Source organism: Anastrepha ludens, chromosome 6 (genome assembly GCF_028408465.1).
Source record: "Anastrepha ludens isolate Willacy chromosome 6, idAnaLude1.1, whole genome shotgun sequence".
In the NCBI taxonomy this organism is placed as follows: Eukaryota; Metazoa; Arthropoda; class Insecta; order Diptera; family Tephritidae; genus Anastrepha; species Anastrepha ludens.
Genome location: NC_071502.1, coordinates 108309407 through 108336170, shown reverse-complemented (window position 1 = coordinate 108336170; position 26764 = coordinate 108309407). Strand labels below are relative to the sequence as shown.

Genomic DNA, 26764 nt, shown 5'->3' with positions numbered 1-26764 from the left:
CTCCGATCCTTTAAAGTTCTCAAAAATTTCAGGAGATGCAAAAAGCTAAAGACGAGTTGAAAAGCTTTAAAGAGATGGTCACCTTACCCTACACTGAATAGCAAAATAAATTTAGTACAAAATAGCGAATTGGAAAATTAGCCAAACCCCCAACCCGTTTGAGTTTCCAAAAGTTGTATGAAGAAAGCGAGATATGAATTGAAAAACTGTGAAAGGAATGTCACTCATTAATATGCCACATACACTTTCGCAATTTATTAATAAAAAAACAAGTATTATTAATAACAGAGAACTTTTTTCTGTTTTTCCGCAAATTTTTCCAATATATTTTTGTATATCATATTACAGAGTTCTCTAAATTTAGTACTTCAAGCATTATATATGCATTTTAGATAATAGTGATAAACTCCGGATTCATATAGGAGAAGCCTATGAAGTCACTCTGATCCAAATTCATCATGAATAATTTGTCGGTTGGTGTCAAATCTGTTTTTTCACCAACGAAAGCTTTATCGAAGTTCGAGATATCCTTGCGATGTTTCTAAAATCAAAGAATATCACTGTGTTAACACCCAAATTTCCCACGAAAGACCTTTCAATGGGATCACTTACAATTTTCGACACAATAGGCGGCTCCATTTCCTTCGCTTCAACCTTGTCCCAATCTATATTCCTGAAGAAAGGATGTGTGGTAATCTCAGAACGAGCATAGCGGCCAGCACCTAAGCGATTATTAGGCTTTTTGGCAAGGAACTGTAAAGCAGAAAAATTTATGTTCTATTGTTGAAAACTGTAAACTGTGCACTGCCCCACTTACGCTCGCCTCCTGAGAGAAGTGTTTCGGAAATACTGCTTTTTTCTCTTTGATATTTTTAAATGTGTTCTCCTCATCATCAACCTCGAAGGGGTTTTGTCCGGCTAACATTTCAAAGAGTAACACACCATAGGACCACCAATCGATGGTGTGGCTGTATGTTTCATAGGCGAGAATCTGCAATGATTTGCATTTATTGGAACGTTGAGCTGAAGAAAATTGTAAAAGAAATGCGCCAGTCCCACCTCGGGTGCCATATACACATTCGTGCCGCAGAAGGTTCTCGTAGTGTCGCGATCGGCAATACCATCCTTGCTGAGACGAAAATCAGCAAGCTGGACATGACCCTCACCATCCCGCAGCACATTTTCCAGCTTAAGGTCGCGATTGATAATGTGAAGCCCATGTAGAAAGAATAAAGTAATAGCGATCTCAGCGGCATAGAAGCTAGGGGATGAGAAAACAGAAGGTCAGAAAAGATCAAAAATATATAAAAATTCATTTACACCGCCACTGATTCCTTGAAATGTCCATAGACCTGCATAGATCACCGCCTTTGCAGTACTCCATGACAAAGAATAGACGATCCTGACAAAGATATTATAAAAATGCACACTTTTAGTGTTCACAACCACCCCTCCCTTGTAGCTATATACAAACAAACCGCTCACACTCACCATAGTCTGGAAGCACGAGTGTAGTGAGACCAAAAATGGCGGTTTGCCTGACAACGCCAACACTTGCTTCTCAGTCATGGGCAATTCCATGTCGTCGGTCAGGATGATGACATCCTTGCGCAGCACTTTCACAGCATACAGCTCATCGGTACCACGGCGCTCGGCCAGCAGCACTTTACCGAACGAACCCTTGCCAAGTACTTTGATGAAATTGAAATCTGCTGCACGTATCATATCGCGTTTGCTCATATTGTGTGGCATATCTTTGTTGTCCATGCGGCGCCTATTATCGGTTTTTTTGCCCATCTAAATGTAAGGCATGAATAAAGTAGGAATTAGAAAAATTGTCTAGGAAAACACTTTAAACACTCCACTCACTCGCACTTCATCGCGCAAGCGCGCTATGTCGTTGACCGGATCCGAGCACGGTATGTTGTAGTACTCGCCCTCAACTTGAGAGAGAAACTTGTACCAGCCGTCGATGGGTTCCTGGTTGGTAAATAAGATATACTTAGAAAAATATTACTCGTTTAGCAGTTTTATTACTTTTTCAGCTGACCTTCTGTATCTCTTCCAAGCTGAATGAAAATGAGCCCATGAAGTCATTACGTGATGTACGATCCCAATCCCAAACCTCAATCAGTAGACGTTTATCGCGATCTTGCGTTGTGAGGTCACTGGAAGAATAAATGAAGGTAAAAGTATATCCAACTGGGAGCATAAAATAGGTGTAAATTAAAGCTTAAGGGATATCTGGCCAGTAAGCAATTTTAATACATAGTTTTATAAACTGATAACCAAAGCGAATCTATTAAAGGTGATATCAGTAGAATAATTTTAAAAATTTATTAGACCAAAACTTATGCAAAAAAAAAGAGGTTGTCTGTAAAGTCGGTTTACTGACGTTAGTTTAACGTGACAACGTCATAAGAAAATATTGATGGAATGGTTGCAATTTTCAAAACAAAATTTTAATTTTATTTGTTTGATAGATATTTTGTATGGATATAGAGGAGGAGGTAAATGGAATTGCAATGGAATAGGTCAAGTTAAATTTACACAAACGTGAAAAGACGAAACATTTATCAAATTCATGAAAGATATGTTCAATTTCGATTGTGCATCAGACGTTAATAAGTCAATAACACTAAGAGGCACCATCATCGATTTGCCTTTTTCAAGACACTTTACACTCGAAACACCCCCTTTCATTTCCTACTTTTTCTATCATCGTCCTATTCTCAACAGAGAAATGGTTCATTACCATGCACACAGCAAGAAGGCATATGCAAATACCAGAATGTGAATTTATATACAAATGCGCAGTCACCGACTAACTCTCTTGCCGTACGGTTGTGCGTATCAAGTGATTACCTAAGTTGAGTAAACTCCGCGAGCATTTGTACTATTTCCACGTGCTTTTTGATAATTACATTCTTTTACATTCTTATTTTTATTCAAATTACCTGGTTTGTAAAATATTTAAAAGAATATCACTAAGTGCCTTATATGGGTAAAAGCCCCACGATTCCTTCGGGGAATCGATTTAGCATACTTACCGACGGTATGCTAATTTCCCCGAAGGCAAAACGTAAAAAGGTGAATAAAGAAGCATCTTTTCCACTACTATCAGACGTGACCCAAAATCATAATTGCAATGATCCAAAATTCATTATCATAAAATCTACCGATGTGTCCAACTCTTTATCAAAATACAGCGTTTTTGCTAAAAAGAAGGCTATTGATGGCATTAGTACCGAATACTTATCAGTACGCTTACTACGCGATGGAAGCCTGCTGATTCTAACAAAATCTCTCAAGGTTGCTGAGAAATTTATAAAATGCAAAAACTTTGGCGGCATATGTCCCGTGTCTGTTACTCTTCACGAAGCCCTTAACACTTGTAAAGGTACAATTTTCGACAAGAATTTGGCAAATACGGACGAAAAAGAAATTCTGGAGGCTTTAAATTCACAAGGAGTTGTGAGTATATTCAAATTTACTAAAACTATTAATAATGTAAAAGTTCCTACAGGCAGAATAGTTCTGTCGTTCAACTTGTACAAAGTTCCCCTCACTATTGACATAGCATGGTACTCAGTGAGAGTTGAGGAATACTTTCCTACTCCCATGAGATGCCGCTCATGCCAACTACTAGGTCACACCATAAAAAGATGCAATAATAACACCCCATGTGAAATTTGTAACTTTCCACCCCATTCCACACTGCCAAGTCAACGCACAATGTGTGCTAACTGCTAGAGACTGTCCAAAATACTTATAAGAGAAAGAGGTATTAAAAATAAAGACGCAGAACAAATGCAGTTATGCCGAAGCAAGACGCTTATACAAACAACAAAACCCCATCAACCTAAGCCAAATGCAATCTTACTCGACAGTTCTAAACTCAACACAAGTTTCTCACCACAATATCGCTCACAACTCCATGGATCATACCTCTTCAAACGGCACTGCAGTCGCCACTCAACCACTCAACACCACTAACCAATCCGACACATCTACGAACACGTCTCTTTCAAGCTCTCATTCAATCTCTCAACACTCATTGGATCATACTCATACTCCTTCAATTGCCATCACAACATCGACATCTCAATCTCAATATCTCTCAGCTAACTCAAACGATCAAAACAACATCCACTCAACAGCAAATATCCTCTCTACCTCTCTAATTCATTCTCCAACCACACCAACTATCAGTACCATGGACTGTATTCAAAACAATAACAACTACGAAACTAATGCATCAACAACTCACTCCAATCAATTTTCTCGTCACCACTCAAATCCTCTTACTACAGCCTACAATTCCTACAACACCGCAAACACTGAATCCACAACTCATTCCAACACAATCCCTCAATCTCTACTAACAACAATATCCGAAACGTCCAACACTACTACACCTTGGGAGCTTCAAGAACCAGAGCTATAGGTTATTTTCTCTTGAAAATAACACTAATAGCAAGCATAAAAAGGTATAATATTGATGGTTAACATTCTTCAGTGGAATATTAAAGGTTACCAAAATAATTACCTGGAACTAGAAACTCTAATCAAAGGTCGCAAGCCACATGTAATTTGTTTACAAGAAACTCATATTAAACCCAGTTACTCACCATATTGCCCCAAACTATATTCGCCGTATTTTCATAACTTCTCTAACATTAACTATTCTAAACAAGGCTGTGGAATTTTAATCCACAAAAATCTTCAACACAAAAGAGTCGACATAATTTCCAATTTATCAGCTGTTGCTGTTGAATTTAATGTTAAATATCCAATCACTGTTATTTCTGTTAACATCCCCCCAAGCCAGACATTCTTTCACTCAGACATATTGCAACTTACCTCCTCAATAAGTACTCCTATAATTATATGTGGCGATTTCAACGGCTGGAGTCCACTTTGGGGTTCACCAAACGCTAATCGTAGGGGTACTATAATTGAAGATTTTATTCTTACTTCCAACTTGTGTGTCCTCAACAATAATAGCCCAACACACTTCTCCACCCACAAATCATTCACACATGTTGACCTGACCATTTGTTCACCACAATTAGTCCCCATTGCATCCTGGCACACGCTTGAGGACCTGCATAACAGTGACCATTTTCCGATAGCTTGCTCTTTTTCCATCTGTACCCCAAATACCCCCAGCATTAAAATTACTTCTAGGTACACCACTACCAAAGCTAACTGGGAGAAATTTAATAATTTATTAAATGACAAGCATTTTCCTTACTTCGACAACACCAACCCTAATAAAGAAGCAGCTACAATTCATAAGGCTATAAGGATAGCAGCGAACCTAGCAATTCCTCGGAGTCATCCTCGTAAAGCCTCAAGAAATGTGCCCTGGTGGTCGCCAAAACTAGGTAAACTACGACTTGAGAAAATGGTAGCCTGGAGGGATTATCAAAGGTGCCTAACTCTCGATTCATTGATAATTTACAAAAAGCTGAACGCCCATTTTAACAGGGAGAAGAGAAAGGCTAAGTCCATAAGCTTTGAAGAATTTACGAAAAAACTAAACCCTAGCTCCCCTACTCGATATATATGGAAGGGTATACAAACTCTCACGGGGACATATCAGCCTCATTGTATTAATTCCATAACTGTAGATAACACTGTAATCACAAATCCACACTCTATTTCATTAGAATTTGCACAGAAAATTTCCATATCTTCGGAAACATCCAACTTTCCGCCCCAATTCATAGCCTCTTCCAACAATATGCCTTACATGCGTGCGACCGACGCCATGGACCACCTTGCTCTTTCCCTTGAAAATAATATCAGCATTGATGAAATAGATTCTGCTTTAAAACTATGTAAAGGTAAGACCCCAGGCTTTGATCAAATAAATTAAGATATGTTGCGCCATATACCCATGTCCGTTAAACATAGACTACTCCAACTCTACAACTCAATTCTTAATCTTGGCATGATTCCCCAGAGTTTTAAGACAGCCGTAGTAGTACGTATATTAAAACCACAGAAAAATCCATCGCTTATCGAAAGTTATCGGCCCATTTCCCTAATACCATGCATGTGCAAAATAATTCAGAAAATTATATCAAAAAGATTAATATGGTTTTTAAAGACCAAAAAGCATCTATCATCATTCCAAGTTGGATTCAAAGCCGGTTCCAGCACATTGGATGCCTTACTTTTTCTTGACCACCAATTATCTTCGAATTTTTCCAAAAAAGAACACTCATCTGTACTTGCAATCGACTTTGCTAATGCTTTTGACAAAATCGGATGTCACATAGTTCTCAGCTTCAAGGCTGGAAAGTTGGACCCAAAATCTTCAATTACATAAAATCTTTTCTGAGCAATCGCAAATTTCGTTGCAAGGCAAATAACAGCTTTTCTCCCATTTTTTCTCTTCACAATGGAATCCCTCAAGGATCTCCGCTCTCTGTGACTCTTTTCTTAATAGCTTTTGACGAAGTTAGCAAAATTATGAGCCTACAACCAAACATTAAGCATTGTCTCTATATTTTTAATATGCAATAATAAGAAAATAGCTGATATTGAAACTTCATTTTGTACAGCTTTAAGCACTTTGGAGAAATGCAAGCACCTGCATGTCTGCAGGAAACACAATTGTAATCAGCCTAACATTCAATATAACAATCACACCATAACCAATGTTAAGTTTATGAAAATACTAGGTGTTATTTTTGATAATAAACATAGTTTTAAGCATCATTGTATTAAATTAAGAAGTGATCTAGCTACCAGATTGAATATTGTAAAATATTTGTCATCAAAAAAAAGTTGTATACATACAAACACACTACTTACCGCAACTAAACTAATTATACAATCAAAAATTGACTATGGTCTGCAAATATATGGAAAATGTAGTAAGTCTACTATTAATAAAATCAAAGCACCATTTCATGCTGCGGTTCGGAGAAGTTTACGTGCTTTTAGGACAACACCTACTATAAATATGCTAAAGCAAGGTGGTTTTCAATCACTTGAAGATCGCGCGAAATATCTCAGAAGTCGCATAATATACAAATTATTCTGCGAATCCACTCATATTCTTCACCATGAAATTCGTTTACTGAACAAAAGAAGAAGACCACTTTCACATAAATCAACATTATGCGAGGTAAAAGAGCTCGCCGATAATTTAAACTTGAAGATATCGCCAATGAGAATACCTCAAACCAAGCTACCACCCTGGGCTCTAAACTCTGAAAGCTTTATCGAAGACTTATGCTATTTACGTAAACGGTGCACGAACAACACAACATATCAGCAAATTTTCTGGAGCATAGTGCACCCTCTGAAACGAAGTGGTTGGAATCTCCTTTTCACTGATGGCACCAAGCAAGTCAATGGCATCGCATTTGCTGTTACAAATGAAGCTGGGCAAACCTTTTCTCACGGACTACTACCGCAGGACGCCAATATCTTTGAAGCTGAATTAAAGGGCATAATTTCAGCATTAAATCTTGTTAAGATTAGACAAAAGGTTTTAATATGCACTGATAGCCAATCAGTGTTCAATGCTGCAAGAAACATTCGAATGGATGTAGGCCCAATATATCACATGCAACAATTGTTAATTAAGAAAGCGTCAAACACAAAACTAATGTGGATACCTGGACATTCGGGCATACTCGGCAATTATCATGCTGACTATGCCGCAAATCTTGCCTTAAAATCATGTTTGCACTTTTATAACCCATTTAGTACAACATCAATTAAAACCATATACTCCAGAGCTTTAAAGTCTCAGCTGGGTGCCAATTGGTATATCTACCAGCATGAATACAAAGAAGTAAATCCACACGGTTCCGCTACCATACTGCCAACTTCGACTACTACTTGGATGAACCGATGCTTTGTACGTTTAAGGCTAGGTCATACTCTTTTAACACACCAATACCATTTAACAAAGAGCCCACCGCCAATGTGTAACTTTTGCAACGCGAACCGCTTAACCGTACGCCACATTCTCCTACATTGTCCATCTATCTCCCCCTTACGCACCACAACACTGGATAACGCAGATCCAATCAACATTCTCTCCATCTCTTCTGAAGCAAATATAGCAAAAATGTCAAATTTTCTTAAAGCTATAAACATATTTCAACTTATTTAGTCTTATAATCTTTATTTAATTACATTTACTATCACTTGACTAAGCCAATAGCCCTGGTAGCTAGAGCTTTTATCTTAGATTAATCTATAATTTTAATTATATTTTAATAAATAATAATTATAATACAAATGCGCATATACATACATATACATACATATATACGCTCACTCAAGTAGGACAGAGCCAGATGTCGAACGTTGCCGAACGCGGGGACCGATTGTGCTCTTTGTCGTTCGTTCCGCGCTCTCGCTTGCAGTTCAAGCACATTAGCTTACATTTATACTCTAAATGTGCTGTGCGTTGATTCAGACGTGTTTTAATTTCGATCCGTATTAATAATAGCTTTTCTACTGTGTTTTGTATGCAATACTGCTTAAAAGAGACAGAGACTCACCCATAACAATTGCAAATGTTACAAACATAACTACAAACAATTTCTTGCTAATAAACAAACTAAGAAATAAAAATAAAAAATAAAAAAATAAAAACAAAGTGTACAAGCAAATTATCAGAAGGCAAGATGAGTGTGCTGCACTCTCCCACGCGGAGAGGAAAGCAACCCGCGAGTGACAATAACTATTGATACTGTGAGTACTCCGACAATTTCGCGCGCGAATTCAATGCAAAAGAAACCCAACGAAATAGAGACAGCCCTCTCTATTAACTCTGCAGGATTACCGCAAAGCGTAGGGAACGTCAACCTTCAAGCTCAGCCGTTTAATGGCAGTTTCCCAACGTGCGTGAACACAAACGGAATGCCAACAACAACCACAACCAACTCATCATCAACAAGGACATCAATTCTGTACACTAGTACTGCAACAACAACCGTATCAAACAAACCATTGCTTGCCATCTCCCCACCTTCTTATGTACAACCTCACGCTTTAAATGAGCAGCCTCCCATAAAGAGATCACGAAACTCACCTATAAAGTCCTCAACTTTGTCAACCACCAACAAAAAACAAAAAATAACAACGAACTTAAGCCAAAGCAAATTGCCAAACTACTGGCTAAGCGGCGATACAAAGTCCACAAACAAATTTGCATCTCTTGCTATTGAGGACGAAAATGAAAACAACGAAACAAATACACAAGCGAACAGTGGTCAGAACTCTGTTACTAATGCTCAAAATTTAAATAGTGATAAAAATAAAAATATTAATAATAAACCACCACCAATATATGTGCAAGGTGTGGAATGCATCAAGACACTAAAAAATGCTCTAAGTGCAATAGCAAATAGCAATTTTGTCCTAAAAATCCTAAGAAATAATGAAGTACGAGTACAAGCAAATGACATAGGGACGTACACTCAAATACATCAAATGCTAAAACAAAAAGGAACAAAACTGCATACTTTCAAACCAAAAAATGAGAGGGAGTTTAAAGTAGTATTACGCAACATGCATCCTTCTGTGGACCAGGAAGAAATAAAGAGTGAATTAAGAGAAAAAGGTCATAAAGTCACAAATATATTTAATATAACACAAAGAACAACAAAAAAACCATTACCACTATTTTTTATTGAACTGGAAACAAATACTAATAACAAAGACATTTACAACATAGACAAATTAATGCACTGCATCGTATCGTTTGAGGCGCCACATCATAAGTGGATAATTGCACAATGCACGAAATGCCAGAAGTATGGGCATACAAAGAATTATTGCACAAGAGACTCAGTATGTGTAAAATGTGCAGGAAAACATTTAACCAGCGAATGCAACAATCCAACCATTCAAGTGAAATGCGCACTATGTGGAGATAATCATACCGCCAATTACAAAGGCTGCGAAATATATAAAGCCATAAAAATTCAACGATTCCCACCTTTACGCAAAAAGGAAGTCATAACAAACCAAAACACAAACATCACAAAATCAACAGTAATACCAGGTATAAGTTATGCTGATGCAATAGCCTCATCAAATCCACAGGTAAACCTCAAAACAACAAGGATATTGATGAACTCAAAGACATGATAAAAACTTTAATCACCCAAATGACTAATATGATGAACATAATTATAATGTTAATAAATAACTCGAATGGACGAAAGTGATAACACAAAAATTCTTATCTGGAATGCAAATGGACTAACTCGGCAATATTTAGAGCTGAGGCGGTTTTTAATTGACAGAAAAATTGATATTGCGTTAATTGCAGAAACACATTTCACAGACAAAAGTTATTTAACATTTCCCGGATATAAATTATATGCAACTAATCATCCCGACGGAAAAGCTCATGGAGGAATAGCCATTATCATCAAAACAAACATAAAGCATACTGAACGACTGCACTATGTGTCACCTCACATCCAAGCAACGTCTATACAAATTGTTGACAACAATGGACCCATATCAATATCTTCTATCTACTGTCCACCACGACACTTGATAAAGGCGGATCAATACGATGATTATTTTAAGACATTAGACAACAGATTCATTGCTGGAGGAGACTTAAACGCAAAGCATACTGACTGGGGTTCAAGGTTGACTAATAAAAAAGGTATATATTTAATTAACGCAATCCATAAAAAAAATTGCAGGTTTATAAGTACGGGTGAACTAACTTACTGGCCTACGGATGTTAAAAAAATTCCAGATTTAATTGACTTCTGTATAACAAAAAATATTAACCATAACCAACTGAAGCTTAAACCAAGTTATGAACTATCTTCTGACCACTCGCCGATAATACTTAACTATACATCAAAAATTGACCCTATAGAGATAACACCCCAAATATTTACAAAGAAGACTGACTGGGATGAGTATAGAAAACACATCTCCCAACAACTCATTCTAAGTACACCTTTGAAAACACAACTTGACATTGAGCGTAGCATCATACATTTTAATGACATAGTTATTGACGCAAGATTCAGATTCACACCGCAGCAAAAATATAGCGCACAAAACACTTCAAATGACATTTCTATTAAGAAGCAAATCAAGGAAAAAAGAAAATTGAGAAAAAGATGGCAAACAACCAGATCTCCTGCAGACAAACAGAGGTTAAACTTAGCTACAAAAAATTTGAAGGCTTGTTTATGTGACATAAAAAATAAGGAAATTGAAAAATATCTAAAAAATGTAACTCCTACACATGACACAAATTATTCCTTGTGGAAATGTACAAAAAAACTCAAAAACCAGATAAAGCATCAACCCCCACTAAGAAAAGATGACAACACATGGGCTTTTACAAATGATGAAAAAGCAGCGACATTGGGAAATTATTTTGAAAATGTCCTATCGAACGATGAACATAAACAAATTGACACGATTTGTAATGTTAATACTGATACCATCACAAAAATAAGAAAAACAAGCACACAAGAAGTGATAGTATGCATCAAAACTCGAAGTAAACATAAAAAAGCACCCGGATATGATATGCTGACAGGCAAAGCACTTACGGAACTACCAATTGAGGCTTACCTATTTCTTAGAAACGTATTTAATGCAATGTTTCGCTTACAATACTTCCCAAAAGTATGGAAAGTCGCAGAAATCATTGCGCTACCAAAACCGGGTAAAAACCCAACAGCTTTAACTTCATATCGACCTATAAGCCTACTTCCGACTGTATCTAAAATTGCAGAAAAACTTTTACATGACAGAATTACCCCAACACTTGACACGAAAACTATCATTCCAAATCATCAATTCGGTTTTCGAAAAAAACACTCAACTATCCAACAAATACATCGAGTTACACAAAAAATAATTTCAGACATGGAAAATAAACGATACTGCGTTGCTGTATTTTTGGACGTCGCAAAAGCTTTTGACAAAGTTTGGCACAAAGACCTCTTGCATAAAATTAGGACAATATTACCACTCGACTTTTATTTAATTATCAAGAGCTACATTACTGACCGATGCTTCTACATTAAATACAATGACAAATACTCACATATACATCCAATAACAGCAGGAGTTCCTCAAGGTAGCGTTCTAGGACCACTGCTATATGTCTTATTCACCTCTGACATACCACTACCAGACGAAACTAATTCTACTATAGCAACATTCGCAGACGACACAATTTTATTGTCATCTGACAAACACCTCTCAACCGCAACAACAAAATTACAGATGTACACCAACAATGTAAAGAAGTGGTTTGACAAATGGAGTTTAAAAGTAAACGAGGACAAATCTGATTAAGCTCAACAATAAAAATATACAAATTGAAACACTTGCAAAATATCTTGGAATCCATCTGGACTCAAAACTAAATTGGAAAGATCATATCGAAAAGAAAATAAAACAAATAAAGGAAAAATTCCGACAATTGCATTGGCTAATAGGCAGAAATTCTAAGCTCAATATTTCCAACAAACTTTTAGTTTACAAGGCGGTCATTAAACCAATCTGGACCTACGGACTTCAAGTGTGGGGAACTGCAAAAATAACTCACAAAAACAAAGTACAGCGACAACAATCAAAAATCTTACGTATAATAACAATGTCCGACAGGTACACAAAAAATGATGACATCCATACAACGTTCAATATACCATTAATCGACGAAGAAATAAAAGCGATATCAACAAGGTATTTTAACGAAATAAACCAGCACAAAAATAGAGAAGTCAATACACTCTCACAACTTGAAAGAAGAATTTTACGACGTCTGAAGAGAAACCGACCAATTGACCTATTAAATTAAATATTAATTCTCGTATACTAAAATAACTGTATATATGTATAAAATGTAATTCTTTTCCTAAAAAGTAATCGCTGTATTCGTCTTGGCACTGGCCATGATGAAATATATTTAATAATTTTCCTAACAAATTGTCAAAAAATGTACTAGATGTCAGTATGACAGATGTATGATTAATGTAGGAATAATAAAAAAAAAAAAAAAAGCTTACATTTGCTTGCGTACGGAATAGATTCGTATATTTGATATGTCCATATGACTTGTATGCATCTTTACATATACATTTGTTCGTTTTGAAAATTGCGCGAAATTGTGTATGTATATGCATGTTTATATACAATATATAAGTATACAACATATCTTATAAGGTATATGGTAAATATTACCATACATTTTTTCCTTCATATATAATAAAAAAATAATAATAATAACATTAAAACAACAGGTATTATTAACAAACTTGGTTTTATTTTAAATTCTTCAAGTGAATCAAATTAATAATAATCAATAAGAAGGCATATGCAAATACAAATACGTGAATTTATATATGTGCATTTGCGCATATACATACATATATACGCTCACTTAAATAGGAGAGAGCAAGATGTCGAACGTTGCCGTTCGTTTGCTTTGTTCGTTCCGCGCTTTCGCTTGCAGTTCATTTAAGGTAACGGCAATGAGCAAGGTAACTACAAATGAGCAAGGTAACGACCCATTTTTTCGTGCGTGCAGCCGGCTAAATCGAATTATAAGACGTTATCACGTCAAAAGCTTAAATTTCCCTACAGGCATTTTATTAAAAAAATGCAAAAAACTCTCCAAGCGTGAACACTTTTCAAGCTTTTCGGATCGAAGCGCTCAAGTATTTCAATAAAATCTTCTAGTAAACTCGGCTCGAATGAATTAAGCTGAGAAACTTAAAACTCAAAAGCACTTCTATCAAAGTGAGCAACTTTGGAAAACAGCTTGACAGCTCTATGTTCGATTTCAAACAAAAAAAGAAAATTCAAAGCTCTACATACAATAACTTTCCAAAAAATTTAAAAGTACCTCAATCTTAAATTACTGCAATCACAAAAGGCTTTAAAATTCTATGCTCAAGTCGAAAATTTTCAATGCAAAGGCAAATCAGTGTGAACTCGGAGCGCTTTAGAACTTTCTAATTTTATTTAAAATTTACTACTTTAACACTTAATATTTGTAATTTAATTTCGGGTTCCTGAAATACCAAACTAAATATCTGAAGGTTAAGTCTGCAATATTAAGTGTTACGCGTTTGAATCCATTCGGTGCTAAGCTTCAAAACTCTGTGCTCGAAATATGAGGGCTTGATATGTTAACCCCAAATTGGTATGCAGCTCAAAGTATGTACGCCTCTGAGGTTAAGAACTGCAAAGCTCGTTTGGAAGCTTTCGCAATGTAATGTAAAGCTCCCGCCCTTATAATTTCAAGTTTCAAACTTTAAAGGTTATTTTTTCAATTGCTTTTCCCCAACTCTATCTTTTTTCTTACTACTCTCAAAATTCAAGTTTTAATCTAAGGTCCGCTGCTTCGGAAGACCTGGAAGCTTGGACTTTAAGTTTAGAGGTTAGATTCACAACCAAAACAGGCCGAAAGCTTAATCTATTTGATTCATATAAAGGGGTTTTCAATTGGCGCGGGTCGATTTTGGCGCCCTGTGGCAGCCATTTAGTTTTGGCGCCTTCTGTCAAATCTTTGGTTTATTATTCAGTTGTTTATGCCAAATCATCATGTCAAGTTACACGATTGAACAGCACGTTCAAATGATGAAACTTTATTATCACAATGAATGTTCATTAACGCAAACGTTGCGCGCATTGCGCCCATTTTTCGGTAGACGTGGCGGCACTTCCAATTCCTTATGGCCCATGTTGAACCATACGGACCTAGTCAACATGTGGTTCCAGCAGGACGGCGCTACGTGCCACACAGCAAACGCCATTTTATTCCATTTCAACATCTACCCGCCCTTATTGAAAACCCCTTTATATAACCATCAGAGAGCTGGCAGAACACTTGAACATTATTTATGGATCCGTCAGGACTTTGTGCCGTGTGGCTTCAAAGTTGGTCCCAAAGGATTTGAATTTCATGCAAAAAGTGGGTGGCGTTGATATCGTCACCGCGTTCAAGATTGAATGCGACCCAACATTCAGCAAATCCATAATTACTGGGGACGAGACGTGGATTTATGGGTACGACACGCAAACCAGATATCAGGTGAGTGAGCAAAATAGTACCTTACAAAAGTAATTGTACACATTTTATGATTATCATTATTACACTGTGCGACAGTGATATTATACTTTTAGGGAGACCTAGCACAACTAGTAGGTATAGAAAAACTAAGAAAAATGGTATAGGAGAAATTTCCAATACACCCCCAAAATCTCGTTTTATGGCCAAAAAATCGTTTTTCAGTAGGTTGATGTGAAGAATCACTCCTAACTTCGCCAATTTCCGACCGATTTCAAATTTTTTTTTTAGTACGTAAGAACAAAAACAAGCCTTTCTGACAGTGTGTTGACAATTTTACTGAAATGGTAACTGACGAGGCTGTATACGGAAGTATTTGGAATTTTTTTATTTTTTCTCTATTTTTTCAACTTTGACATAATTTTTACGATATTATCCGATATTGAGGATTTTTTTAGTAAATTATTATTATAGTAAATTTAATTTTGCATCGAATAAGTTATATTTTATTGTAATTGGATGAAAATTCATAGAATTGTGTGAGTTTAAAGATTTTATTTTTTTTACTAATTTTGTATGTACGTATAGCTGACGCTAAATGGGAATAAGGGCGCGTTTGGAAGCATGAAAATGATAACTAGTGTCAGTATGAACACATAATATTTATTGGAGTATATATATACAGTACAGTGCAGCACTGTACGGTATGGTACGGTGCGGTATTGTGCAGGAACTCCTAAGAGAAAAAAGTACATAATATTACTTAACCGGAATAGAACAGTACGAAACAGTATAGGTTTAAAATTTTAAAAGATGTCTGGAAAAGCTAATCTTGATTTCAAAAATGTTTGCTAGACTCTGTTCCGTTTGTAAGAGAACCAGCAATAATCAGCAAGGGTTTCTTAACAGTTGCAACATCAGCATACTTTTTACAATGATGACCGTTTACGTCCGTTTTATAAAAATAACAGTCATCTGGTTTATGATAAGGCTGATGATGATGATGCATCGGAGAATATAAGGAAATTCGACTTTTCTGGCAACATTTTGATTTATATCTCTTGAATTTCAATGAAAACTCAGTACAAGCAAATTCCGGTTCATACCAGCTATCAGAAGTAGTATATGTAAGCTTAAAGAAATCGATGTAGCCATCAACCAGAGCTTTATTATTCTGTAACTTCAAACGATGCTTTTGATCCACCAACAAACCACATATGAAACAAAACTTTTTGCGGTTATTGCACATTTCTTTTTCATAAATTAAAGCAAAACAATAAAATTTTGACGTTTTAATAAGTTTAAATTATAATAACAGACTTCACTGTACAGTGTGAACTTAGGTACACTTGGGAGCTTTTTCATATTTCTATTGAAAAAAAAATGTGTGATAATATGTCAGATATTTTTGAAAGTTCTAACCAGTTCTGTTGTATGCAGTACAGTGTACTCTTATGTATACATATATACTTCAATAAATATTATGTAATATATCTATAATCTATATATATCTATATATATCGGCCGCCGTAGCTGAATGGGTTGGTGCGTGATTACCATTTGGAATTCACAGAGAGGTCGTTGGTTCGAATCTCGGGGAAAGCAAAATTAATAAAAACATTTTTCTAATAACGGTCGCCCCTCGGCAGGCAGTGGCAAACCTCCGAGTGTATTTCTGCCATGAAAAAGCTCCTCATAAAAATATCTGCCGTTCGGAGTCGGCTTGAAACTGTAGGTCCCTCCATTTGCGGAACAACATCAAGACGCACACCACAAATAAGAGGAGGAGCTCGGCCAAACACCTAACAGAAGTGTACGCGCCAATTATTTATTTTATGTATCTATAATAACCCATCAAAACACGCCATAATTCCTATTCAGTGTCAGTTATACCAAATTAGTAAAAACAAAACAATCGAAAAACTCTCACAACTCTATGAATTTTAATTCAATTACAGTCAAATTTAGCTCATTCGACGCAAAATTAAATTTGCTATAACAGTAGTTTACTAAAAAAAATCCTCAATATCGGATAATATCGTAAAAATGATGTCAAAGTTGAAAAAATAGAGAAAAAATAAAAAAATTCCAAATACTTCCGTCTACAGTCTCGTCAGTTGTCATTTCAGAAAAATTGTCAACACACTGTCAACACACTGTCAAAAAGGTTTTGTATTTGTTAATTCCAACTAAAAAAACAAATTCGTAATTGGGTGGAAATTGGCGAAGTTAGGAGTGATTCTTCACATAAGTCTACTGAAAAACGGTTTTATGGCCATAAAAAGAGATTTTGGGGGGTGTATTGGAAATTTCTCCTATACCACTTTTTTAGTTTTTCTATACCCACAAGTTGTGCTAGGTCTCCATAAAGGTATATTTAATTTTTTTTTTCCCACACAGTGTAATATTACGCAGGTATAATACATTTGCTTTCAAAACGACAGTATTGCTTTCCATAAAGTTTTTCTTTAAATGATAAATTAAAAAACAGTAAGTTTTGTAAACGCACAATAACTTTCAATAAAAAATAGTTAATAGAGTTTGAACAAAAAGATTTTTAAAGTATATATATTTTACTTGTCTTTCTTTCAATCTTTCTATGTAGCATTTTTTTTAACCTTAAAGCAGAAAAACAGAAAAAAAGGACTAAAAACGTTTGAAAAAAATTTGCATTTCACATTTTTTTCTCAAATTTTCCATTTGCATTATGAATTTCCAAATTTCCTGCAATGACGCTTTAAATTGCGCAAAAATTTATAAACTTCTCAATATTCACACAAACACACACACACACGCCTGCAAGTATGCATATCTCCTGAGAGTATGTGCGCGCGTGTGTGCTTCTTCGCTTTTTTTTTGGGAAATTCTTCTGAAAATGTTTATAATGGCACGCTGTTCACACTTTCGCACAGTGCAGTTGAAAAAAAAACCATCTTTACCAACACTCACACATTCAACAACATCGCAGCAACTAGACGCTTCATTTTCTGCTTCCCTTCTTTGCCTCTTTCACACGGCGTTCCGTACCTCTCTTTCTCTCTTGTACCCTTCATCTATCAGTTCCTGTGCCACTCCCACGCTGCTGCGCTTACCAAATGCTGGCATGTATGTTTGTTTATTTTAATTGTACTTAAACAGGCACTGCATAGTCCGGATTCACGTAGGAGAAGCCAACAAATTCCGCTTGATCCAAATTCATCATGAATACTTTATCCGTTGGTGTTAGATCCGTTTTCTCCGACGTGAATTGCTTATCGAAGTTCGAGACATCCTTGCGATGTTTCTGCACGCATGTAAGTGTATGTGTTCATGTGCGTGAAAATTTTAATTACGCATACATTAAAATTATTTGCATATTAATTGGACACAAGTGCGCAGCAGCAGTTGATGAGAGCATATGAAAGAAAAAAAAATTGAGGGAAATAAATAAAAAATAATAATAATTAAATATGCATATTCTAAAAAATTTCCATTTATATGCTTTTGGTTGAATTTACTCACAATCTTCGGCTTAAATGGTGGCTGCACTTCACGATTCTCAATTTTTTCCCAATCGATTCGTCGGAAGAATGGATGAATGCGCACATCCGCTTCACCGGTGGGACCACAGCCGAGCCGTTTGGTAGGCTGTTTGGTGAGGAACTGCAAGGAGAAAATGGTAAAAAAGTGAATTATATAAAAAGGCATAAAATGCAGCTAGGTAGGTGTAGTTGCCAGCACTTTTTGCGGCGCATAAAGTAATAAGGAATCAGGTATAAACTGAGTATAATGCAAGTCCCTGCAGATTAGAGGTTTGACCGCAACAAACACGCAGGTAATATGGGCCATCAGATATGATAGCCCCAGAGTCTGAATGATGTTGCCTAGTGATATGAATTGTATATGTCTTTCAGAGTTTCTCTTTAATCTAGTAGCGGTGGCATCAGGGTATGAAAGCTAGTGGAAAAAATCTTTATACAACCACAGGAAATACTTGGAGGAAGGAGCTAGTAAGAAATTTCAAAGTATCCTATAAACTGTCTATCATAAGGTAATATGATTTGGTAAGTAATAACAAATAAGGATCCTCTGAAATTAAAAAACCAAACCGATTTCGTTAAAGTAATGTTAAATCTAGTAACTTATCGAAGGAATAAGCAAAATAATTTTTTTTGGGGGTTTCTCAAAAAAAAAAAAAAACTAAATCGTTTTTTGTTTAAAATTTCGGCCTTAAATTGTTTACAAAAAAAAAATATTTATCGGTGAGAAAAAATCTTCGATTAATTACTAAAAAATATATTTGAGAAGTTCGAGCTAAAATTTTAGACTAATCGGTTAAGCCGTTTTCGAGAAATGTTAGTCACCGACTTTGAAAATACCATTTTGAGAAAAACGCGTTTAAAGTTCCAAGTAAGCGCTGCCCCTCGGGCCTTGTACTTTCAAGCACTCTGAAACGCCTTTTCAAATTTGCGTGTGACTTCGGAAATATTCACCGGAAAGATATTCAATTTTCTGTATGTATTCTTAAATATATGGGCATTAAAAAAAATTGATTTTTTGAAAATTCTAACCCCTTAATCAGAATTTGAGAAAATTTTCAAGTATGCAGTTTAACAGCCCATTGAGTTTTGGTATACTAGAGAGTGCCAGTTGACAGTTTAAAGTGGCTCAAAATCTGCGTTGATTTTTGATACTTTTTGTTTATAAAAGCATTTTCATCTAACTCAAATTCATTGTGAGCCTTAATAATCTTTCATCGCTTATTATAACAAAATATCTCTCAATATCTTTAAAATTAAACTTTTTATTAGGCCTTCAGACATTAGATATTCATAAATGGCATTCGATTTGATCCGTGGTGCTGTTGACTGCCCCGTGCTTCTTGAGAGTATTTTCTTTAACATTCCAGGAAAAACTCTTCCTAGTTCAGAGCTTTTCTTTGTTGGTCTCTCAAAATCTCTTTATGCTGTGAAATGCTCCTAGTACTAGAGTCCATATTGAGTTTAATAAAATCTTTAAAATTGTTGAGATAGATTTTACTGCTTAATTGCTTTCACAAACCATCGGCACGCATATTTTAGTTACTTTGTGAATGAAATAAAAATATATACATATATATTGGCGGATTGAAAATTATCGCGTTCGAAAGTAAGGGATATGCGCACCGTTTCTGGGCACCTTGCTCCCATTCGTATGATTTAGGAATTCCCAGATGAACACCTCGGTGGATATTTAGCACACTAAGAATGCATGGATTGAAATTTACAACCACTTAATTTTGCTCATCGCATTTGAAATAATAAAGGATTGTAATGGATAAATAAATGCCGGTAACATATCTAACTTTTACTCGAATTTTTATCCAGTGATTTTGCGATTTCGGTACAAAGCGGATATAATTTTTTTTTTCACTTACGTGCGGCGCTTTAGTTATTAACATTTTAGCGAACATCTGCTTTTGTGTAACTATATACATGTGATTTACAACTCACAGGGAGACTCAAAGGTCAATATTTTTTAAAGATATTTTTATGGACTTACGATTGTATGACACCTTGTGAACTATTTAGATATTTTATTTTATTTATATTAATATATTATTTTACTATTTTTTATTTTCTTTAGTTTTTATAACCATTCACCAAAATATAAATCAAGGTAAAAAGTATACCTCCAACCAAGTGTGTTTGTGTTTTATATAATATCCATATTAAGGGTAATTTCAGAAAAATGCATGACATTTTTATTTAAATCGAGAGTACAGTCCATACAATTTAATGTTTTAAGATTATTTCATGCAAATGTTGACCGCGACTGCGCTTCAAATGGTCCATCCACTTAGTCCAATTTTGGCATACTCTTTCCAATGTTTCGGCCGGTATCTCACATATAAACGCTTTAATGGTGTCTTCCAATGCGTTAATTGAAGCAGGATTGTCTGACTAGACATGAGCTTTAACATAGCCCCACCAAAAATAATCTCAAGGTGTTATATCGCACGAACTGGGTGGCCAATTGACAGGTCCCGAACATGAAATAAAATGTTCACCGAACTCGCCTCTCAACAAGTCCATTGTTACGCGTGCTGTGTGGCATGTGGCACCGTCTTGCTGAAACCACATGTCATGTAAGTCAAGCTCTTGCATTTTGGGCAAAAAAAGTTGGATATCATTTCACGGTAGCGCTCACCATTCCCAGTTACGTTACGATTCGCAGCATCTTTGAAGAAGTACGGTCCAATGATACCTCCAGCCCATAAACCGCACCAAACTGTGACCTTTTCTGGATACATTGGTAGCTATTGCAATTCTTCTATCTGATCTTTACTTCAAAATCGACAATTCTGCTTATTTACGTACCCATTGATCCAAAAATGAGCTTCGTCGCTGAACACAATTTTTCGACAAAAAAGTGGATCTTCGGCCAACTTTCCATGAGCCCATTCACCAAAAATTCTGCGTTGCGGTAGGTCGTTCGGCTTCAATTCTTGCACCTCCTCAAATCCTTTCGCAAAATTTTCCACGTTGGTGAGTGACAGAGGCCCAATTGCTGCGAACGGTGACAAATCGATAATTGATGGTCATCATTAACACTGGCCGATACAGCTGCGATATTTTCTTCAGTTCGCACTCTACGTAAGCGTGTCGGTGGTTTGATGTCCAATAATGTAATTTTGGTCCTAAATTTAGTCACAATAGCTCGAATAGTCGCTTCAGTGGGTCGATTAAACTGACCATAAAATGGAAGAAGCTCGCGATGAACTTTCTTAAGGCCGGCGGGCCAATTAAAAGGTCAAAAAATCGATTTTTTTTTTTTTCCTGAAATCAATAGCTTAGATATTCAAGAACATGAGACACAAATTTTCAGAGTTAAATTCCAAGTATTTGCAGAGCTACAGAGCCGAGCGTAGTGCGGCGTCGAGCAACCGTGCGCTTATTGTTGTAGTTAGAAGCGCGTTTTCTCGGCTTTTCATTTTCACGATTTTACCTAATTTATGTACACGATTGCAAAAAAACTAAACGAGCTATCCATTTCATTCAAAATGCGTTATCTTCAGTATTGTTTTCTCTTCTATGTGAACTAAAAAAAACATCCAAAAACTTTTTTTAAGCGACTTTTTTACCCAGTTGAAGAGTTTTTTTTTCCTTGAAAAACCACTTTTTTTTCTACCTTCCCCAAAAATTCGAATTTTAATGGACTATGAATAAGTTCGTGCGGTTTTTTCGAAATTTGAAACTTTATTGACGTAAAATGGTTACAAATTTAATATTCAAAATATTGTCCATCGCTTACTACTACTTTTTCCCATCTTTCTGGCAATTCACGGATTCCCTTTGTGAAAAATTCGGTCGGTTTTGCCGCAATCCACGAATCGATCCATTTTTTGACTTCATCGTAATTACGGAAGTGCTGGTCAGCCAGGCCATGTTGCATCGATCGGAAGAGATAGTAATCGGATGGCGCAAGGTCTGGACTATACGGCGGGTGGGGTAGGACATCCCATTTGAGCGTTTCTAAGTATGTTTTGACCACTTGTGCAACATGTGGCCGAGCATTGTCATGTTGCAAAATAACTTTGTCGTGTCTATCGGCGTATTGCGGCCGTTTTTCTCGCAGTGCTCGGCTCAAACGCATCAATTGTCGTCGGTAGACATCCCCCGTAATCGTTTCATTCGGTTTCAGTAGCTCATAATACACAACACCCAGCTGGTCCCACCAGATACACAGCATAACCTTCAGGCCATGAATATTCTGCGCCGACGTCGATGTTGAAGCATGGCCAGGGTATCCATACGTTGCCCGACGTTTTGGATTGTCGTAATGGACCCACTTTTCATCGCCAGTCACAATTCGATGCAAAAAACCCTTTCTTTTGTGCCGTTGAAGCAGTTGTTCGCATGCCATAAAACGGCGTTCAACGTCTCTTGGCTTCAATTCATACGGCACCCAATGGCCTACCTTTCGGATCATTCCCATGGCTTTTAAACGTTTGGAAATGGTTGATTGATCAACTCCCAAAGTTTTTGCAACCTCTTCTTGCGTTTGAGCCGGATCTTGATCGAGCAATTCCTCCAATTCGGTATCCATGAACTTTGGCGGCGCACCCTCGCGTTCTTCGTCTTCCAAGCCAAAATCACCACTTTTAAAGCGTGCAAACCACTTCTGGCACGTTCGCTCAGATAGAGCATGCTCACCATAAACTTCCACCAAGATACGATGACTTTCGGCTGCTTTTTTCTTCATATTAAAATAATGAAGAAGAATTCCCCGCAAAAACACATTATTTGGCACGAAATTCGACATTTTCAAGTGTGGTAAAAATATTGTTGTTTACGCTTCAAATAAAAAACTTATACTGACGTTTGTGCCTTACGACAGTAGCTCTCCAATGAATGTTTGGAAATGTGGATCGATGGAATAATAATCAAGTTACGCCATCTGTTGTAAAACCGCACGAACTTATTCATAGTCCATATAATAATCCTTTTTTTTTTGTTTTCAGATGAAAATTGCAAGTTGTATCTTGTACAGAAGTGGGATACTTCAGTGGCAAGGCGCTCTGGGAATCTATTGATAACTCGGCTTACAATATATTGTTGGAGATTGTACAAATTTTTTTTTTTAGTTCAAATATATATTAGACTATCCCCAAAACTTCATTTGGCTAATTGTTTTTTTTCTCATCCTACAACGCTTCGCGAAAACTACTGAATTTAGGACATCTAATTGGCCCGCCGGCCTTAACAGAACACGCATTTTTATAATAAAATTCAATGATTGGCGAGCGTTGCTCGTTTGTAAGACGATTCATGGTTAAATTATAGACCAAACTGAAGATGTTTGACAGTGAAACAAAACACGAAACGTGCTCCAGCTGTTTAAACCAACGGTTTAAAAAGATAATAGCTAAAAAATCACCCGTTATATGTGTGTGCTATAGTCTTCAAAGGGTTAATCTATCTACTCTCAAAATGTTGTGTTGATAATGATGGAACTGTAGGAGTTATTAAGTCTATTTATCTTAAAATATTTAGTGTTTTTGAAAAAAATTTGCTAAATAAATAAATAATAATTGATAAATAAAAATATTATTTCTTTCACTGCAAACAAAATTATTTGCAAATAAATAAATGACCGCGATTAGTATACATTTTACTTTTTGCATTTTTCTGGAGTGAGTTATTATCATCGTGTTGTCGAAGAAAGGCTTTTTATTTTCAAATTTCGGTCGTAAAACTTTATTAAAATTAATGTAATTTGATTGTTTAAATTTTCTGTTTCGTTTTGATAAAAAAATTGTGTGCCAAAAAACTAGTTAGAAATTCTCTGGATTATGGTCATTCTCTTTTCATACAGTAAGCCGCTTAATCTATGACCAAGCGACGCGTGAATTATTTCGAAACTTAATTTTGCATCAGCATTAAATTTGTGGCCAATAATTTCTTAATCTACATACATAAAACGAAAAAAAAAACACAAAAACAAAAACAAAAAAAGACACACACACAAATAATAGGACTATGAATAAGTTCGTTTCGGTTTTACAACAGATGGCGTAACTTGATTATTATTCCATCGATCCACACTTCCAAACATTCATTGGAGAGCTACTGTCGTAAGGCACAAACGTCAGTATAAGTTTTTTATTTGAAGCGTAAACAACAATATTTTTACCACACTTGAAAATGTCGAATTTCGTGCCAAATGATGTGTTTTTGCGGGGAATTCTTCTTCATTGTTTTAATATGAAGAAAAAAGCAGCCGAAAGTCATCGTATCTTGGTGGAAGTTTATGGTGAGCATGCTCTATCTGAGCGAACGTGCCAGAAGTGGTTTGCACGCTTTAAAAGTGGTGATTTTGGCTTGGAAGACGAAGAACGCGAGGGTGCGCCGCCAAAGTTCATGGATACCGAATTGGAGGAATTGCTCGATCAAGATCCGGCTCAAACGCAAGAAGAGGTTGCAAAAACTTTGGGAGTTGATCAATCAACCATTTCCAAACGTTTAAAAGCCATGGGAATGATCCGAAAGGTAGGCCATTGGGTGCCGTATGAATTGAAGCCAAGAGACGTTGAACGCCGTTTTATGGCATGCGAACAACTGCTTCAACGGCACAAAAGAAAGGGTTTTTTGCATCGAATTGTGACTGGCGATGAAAAGTGGGTCCATTACGACAATCCAAAACGTCGGGCAACGTATGGATACCCTGGCCATGCTTCAACATCGACGTCGGCGCAGAATATTCATGGCCTGAAGGTTATGCTGTGTATCTGGTGGGACCAGCTGGGTGTTGTGTATTATGAGCTACTGAAACCGAATGAAACGATTACGGGGGATGTCTACCGACGACAATTGATGCGTTTGAGCCGAGCACTGCGAGAAAAACGGCCGCAATACGCCGATAGACACGACAAAGTTATTTTGCAACATGACAATGCTCGGCCACATGTTGCACAAGTGGTCAAAACATACTTAGAAACGCTCAAATGGGATGTCCTACCCCACCCGCTGTATAGTCCAGACCTTGCGCCATCCGATTACTATCTCTTCCGATCGATGCAACATGGCCTGGCTGACCAGCACTTCCGTAATTACGATGAAGTCAAAAAATGGATCGATTCGTGGATTGCGGCAAAACCGACCGAATTTTTCACAAAGGGAATCCGTGAATTGCCAGAAAGATGGGAAAAAGTAGTAGTAAGCGATGGACAATATTTTGAATATTAAATTTGTAACCATTTTACGTCAATAAAGTTTCAAATTTCGAAAAAAAACCGCACGAACTTATTCATAGTCCTATTACTATACTTAACAGCTACTAAACCTATGCTTAACCTTGCAAATTCTCTATATCCATAACATGCAAATTTGGGACTTAAATTTTAGTGAACTGAAAAGTATACAAAGAGGATATAAAAAAAAAAAGAACAATGAATATCTGGTACACACTTCCCATGTGTAAATTTTATATTGTGTCTGTATAATGCATTATTTATTTACGCCTGTGTGTGTGCGTAACTTTGCAGGACATTTAAAATTAATTTATGCCCAACAACACATGTATGCATAATTAAGGATGCCCAGCTTCAGCAACAGACTTCAGAACAAAACCAAAAAAAAAAAAAACAAAAAATGCATAAAAGAGCATTTGACAGCTTAAGGCCGTACACTTGCGTGTGCCAGCTTCTTCTTGCACAAAATAAAGGCTGGTGTTAATTCAGAAAATTTAATTTTAAATAAATTCAGCTCACCCCTTTGCACGCCTCCTTTGCCTCCTTGCTCAGACTCTTCGGATAGGAGACATTGTGATCGGTGATGGCAGCAAACAATTCCTCTTCATCTTCACCATCGAAAGGCGGCTGACCGACGAGCATTTCGTAAAGTAAAACGCCATAGGCCCACCAATCAACCGATTTACCATAGGGCTGATACAGGATGATCTGTTGAGGGGCGATGAAAATATACAAATTATTATATTAAAGAGAGTAAGAAAAGAAAGACAAGTAAACTTTTGTATTGCATTTTACTCATGAAGTAGGTATTGAATTAGGAGGATGTGTAATTTAGAAAAATATGTATGAGTGAGTGGTGCTTAAGTAAGCAGAAATTCGCACTCGCTTAAAGACTTGCAATTTCATTTGGCGAGCACAAGTCTGGACTTCTCAAAATGCTTATGAAACGGTAAATTGCAAGCGTAAACTGCGTACGCACGCCATTTTGAGAATTGGAATGGAGG

General features: G+C 36.4%; 3 protein-coding genes across 4 annotated transcripts in view; all 3 read right to left on the bottom strand.

The window, feature by feature from the left end:
- Window positions 1–309: 309 nt before the first annotated feature.
- Window positions 310–1582, bottom strand: LOC128868722 (protein kinase C, eye isozyme-like). The gene is made up of 6 exons (XM_054111148.1): window positions 1492–1582; window positions 1321–1402; window positions 1060–1261; window positions 818–991; window positions 613–753; window positions 310–541 (listed from the first exon to the last, which is right to left on the bottom strand). Exons 2-6 carry the CDS (start codon window positions 1356–1358, stop codon window positions 389–391), a joined length of 708 nt encoding a protein of 235 aa, XP_053967123.1. The 5' UTR covers window positions 1359–1402; window positions 1492–1582; the 3' UTR covers window positions 310–388.
- Window positions 1362–8012, bottom strand: LOC128867226 (protein kinase C, eye isozyme-like). The gene is made up of 5 exons (XM_054108328.1): window positions 7867–8012; window positions 2051–2168; window positions 1870–1980; window positions 1479–1797; window positions 1362–1402 (listed from the first exon to the last, which is right to left on the bottom strand). The coding sequence occupies exons 1-5, from the start codon at window positions 8010–8012 to the stop codon at window positions 1362–1364; spliced, it is 735 nt and encodes a 244-aa protein (XP_053964303.1).
- Window positions 2080–26764, bottom strand: part of LOC128868721 (protein kinase C, brain isozyme-like) — a 106810-nt gene continuing 82125 nt past the window's right edge. For both annotated transcript variants that reach the window (XM_054111146.1, XM_054111147.1), the window contains 4 exons: window positions 26280–26468; window positions 18551–18691; window positions 17999–18332; window positions 2080–2168 (listed from right to left, as the gene is read on the bottom strand). In XM_054111146.1, the coding sequence (XP_053967121.1) occupies window positions 18180–18332; window positions 18551–18691; window positions 26280–26468 (483 nt within the window). In that variant the 3' untranslated portion in view covers window positions 2080–2168; window positions 17999–18179. The remainder of the gene's footprint in view (window positions 2169–17998; window positions 18333–18550; window positions 18692–26279; window positions 26469–26764) is intronic.

Coding starts and splice junctions, on each gene's coding strand:
- LOC128868722 (XM_054111148.1), bottom strand. CDS start 1,358: ATGCAGGTCTATGGACATTTCAAGGAATCAGTGGCGGT. Junction 992..1,059: donor ATGTGTATATGGCACCCGAG/GTGGGACTGGCG, acceptor AAATCATTGCAG/ATTCTCGCCTATGAAACATA. Junction 542..612: donor CGCCTATTGTGTCGAAAATT/GTAAGTGATCCC, acceptor CTTTGATTTTAG/AAACATCGCAAGGATATCTC.
- LOC128867226 (XM_054108328.1), bottom strand. CDS start 8,012: ATGGACAATGTAGGAGAATGTGGCGTACGGTTAAGCGGTTCGCGTTGC. Junction 1,981..2,050: donor GCTTGGAAGAGATACAGAAG/GTCAGCTGAAAA, acceptor TTTACCAACCAG/GAACCCATCGACGGCTGGTA. Junction 1,403..1,478: donor GACTATGGTGAGTGTGAGCG/GTTTGTTTGTAT, acceptor TATCTTTGTCAG/GATCGTCTATTCTTTGTCAT.